The sequence below is a fragment of the Diaphorina citri genome, unplaced genomic scaffold (genome assembly GCF_000475195.1).
Source record: "Diaphorina citri unplaced genomic scaffold, Diaci psyllid genome assembly version 1.1 scaffold4333, whole genome shotgun sequence".
NCBI classification, from domain to species: Eukaryota; Metazoa; Arthropoda; class Insecta; order Hemiptera; family Psyllidae; genus Diaphorina; species Diaphorina citri.
Genome location: NW_007381732.1, coordinates 10,482 through 11,413, shown reverse-complemented (window position 1 = coordinate 11,413; position 932 = coordinate 10,482). Strand labels below are relative to the sequence as shown.

Below are 932 nucleotides of genomic sequence, written 5' to 3'. Positions count from 1 at the left end.
AATAAGATGAGTGTAACATTCCTCTTCAGTCTTTCCATGAATGACAATGTCGTCAAAATAAGCCACACATCCTTCTAATCCATTCAGGATAGGTGCCATGACTCCATGGAACACGCTCGGCCCTGTAGCGATACCAAAGAAAAGTCGATTAACTTTGTAAGTTCCGCGGTGTGTACTGATGCCAGCCACTAGTGAACTCTGTTCATCTAATGATACATGAAGATATGCCTTGTAAACATCCAACACACAGAAATATGTACTTCCATGTAGCTTAGTGAAAAGCTCTTCCACACGGGGAATTGGATAATGTGCTGGTTCTAACTGATTGTTAACAGTCATCCTGTAGTCGGCACAAATGCGTACGGTGTCATTAGATTTAGGTACAATAACCAGTGGCGTACCCCATTGGCTATATTCAGTTTTCTCAATAATACCTTGTTTTTCTAATGAATCTAGTTCCTCATCGACCTTTGATATTAGGGCGTAAGGTACAGGTCGGGGAGGTCGGTACGTAGGTTTGGCATCTGGTTTTAGTTTCAGTGTACATGAAACGTTAGGTATCTTACCGATTTGCTGTGTAAATACTTGCGGGAACTTTTTGTAGATATCATGTTCCGTATCCATGTAGTAGATTTCGTTCTCATCATCACTTGAACCATCCTGTATGTCTATGATGTCCAGTTTCCGAATCCAGATACGTCCTAAGATGGGACTAAAGTTTTCTGAAACAATGAATAATTTGTCTTCAATTGTCTTGTTGTTGTAGGTAATCGGAATGTGTACGTACCCTTCAGGCACTATGAGCTGTTTATTGTAAGCTCGAAAACGAATGTTTGGACATTCTGTAATTTTGATTTGTAAATTTAATTGCTCAAAGTCATGTCGCGATAGAATGGAGACTGCGCTTCCTGTATCTAGTTCGAATTTTTGTA

General features: G+C 39.9%; 1 protein-coding gene across 1 annotated transcript in view; it reads right to left on the bottom strand.

The window, feature by feature from the left end:
- Window positions 1-17: 17 nt before the first annotated feature.
- LOC103520968 (uncharacterized protein K02A2.6-like) overlaps window positions 18-932 on the bottom strand; it is a gene marked incomplete at its 3' end in the record, with an annotated part of 5,834 nt that continues 4,919 nt past the window's right edge. Inside the window, exon 2 of the mRNA XM_008486069.1 lies at window positions 18-722. Within this exon, the coding sequence (XP_008484291.1) occupies window positions 18-722 (705 nt within the window). The remainder of the gene's footprint in view (window positions 723-932) is intronic.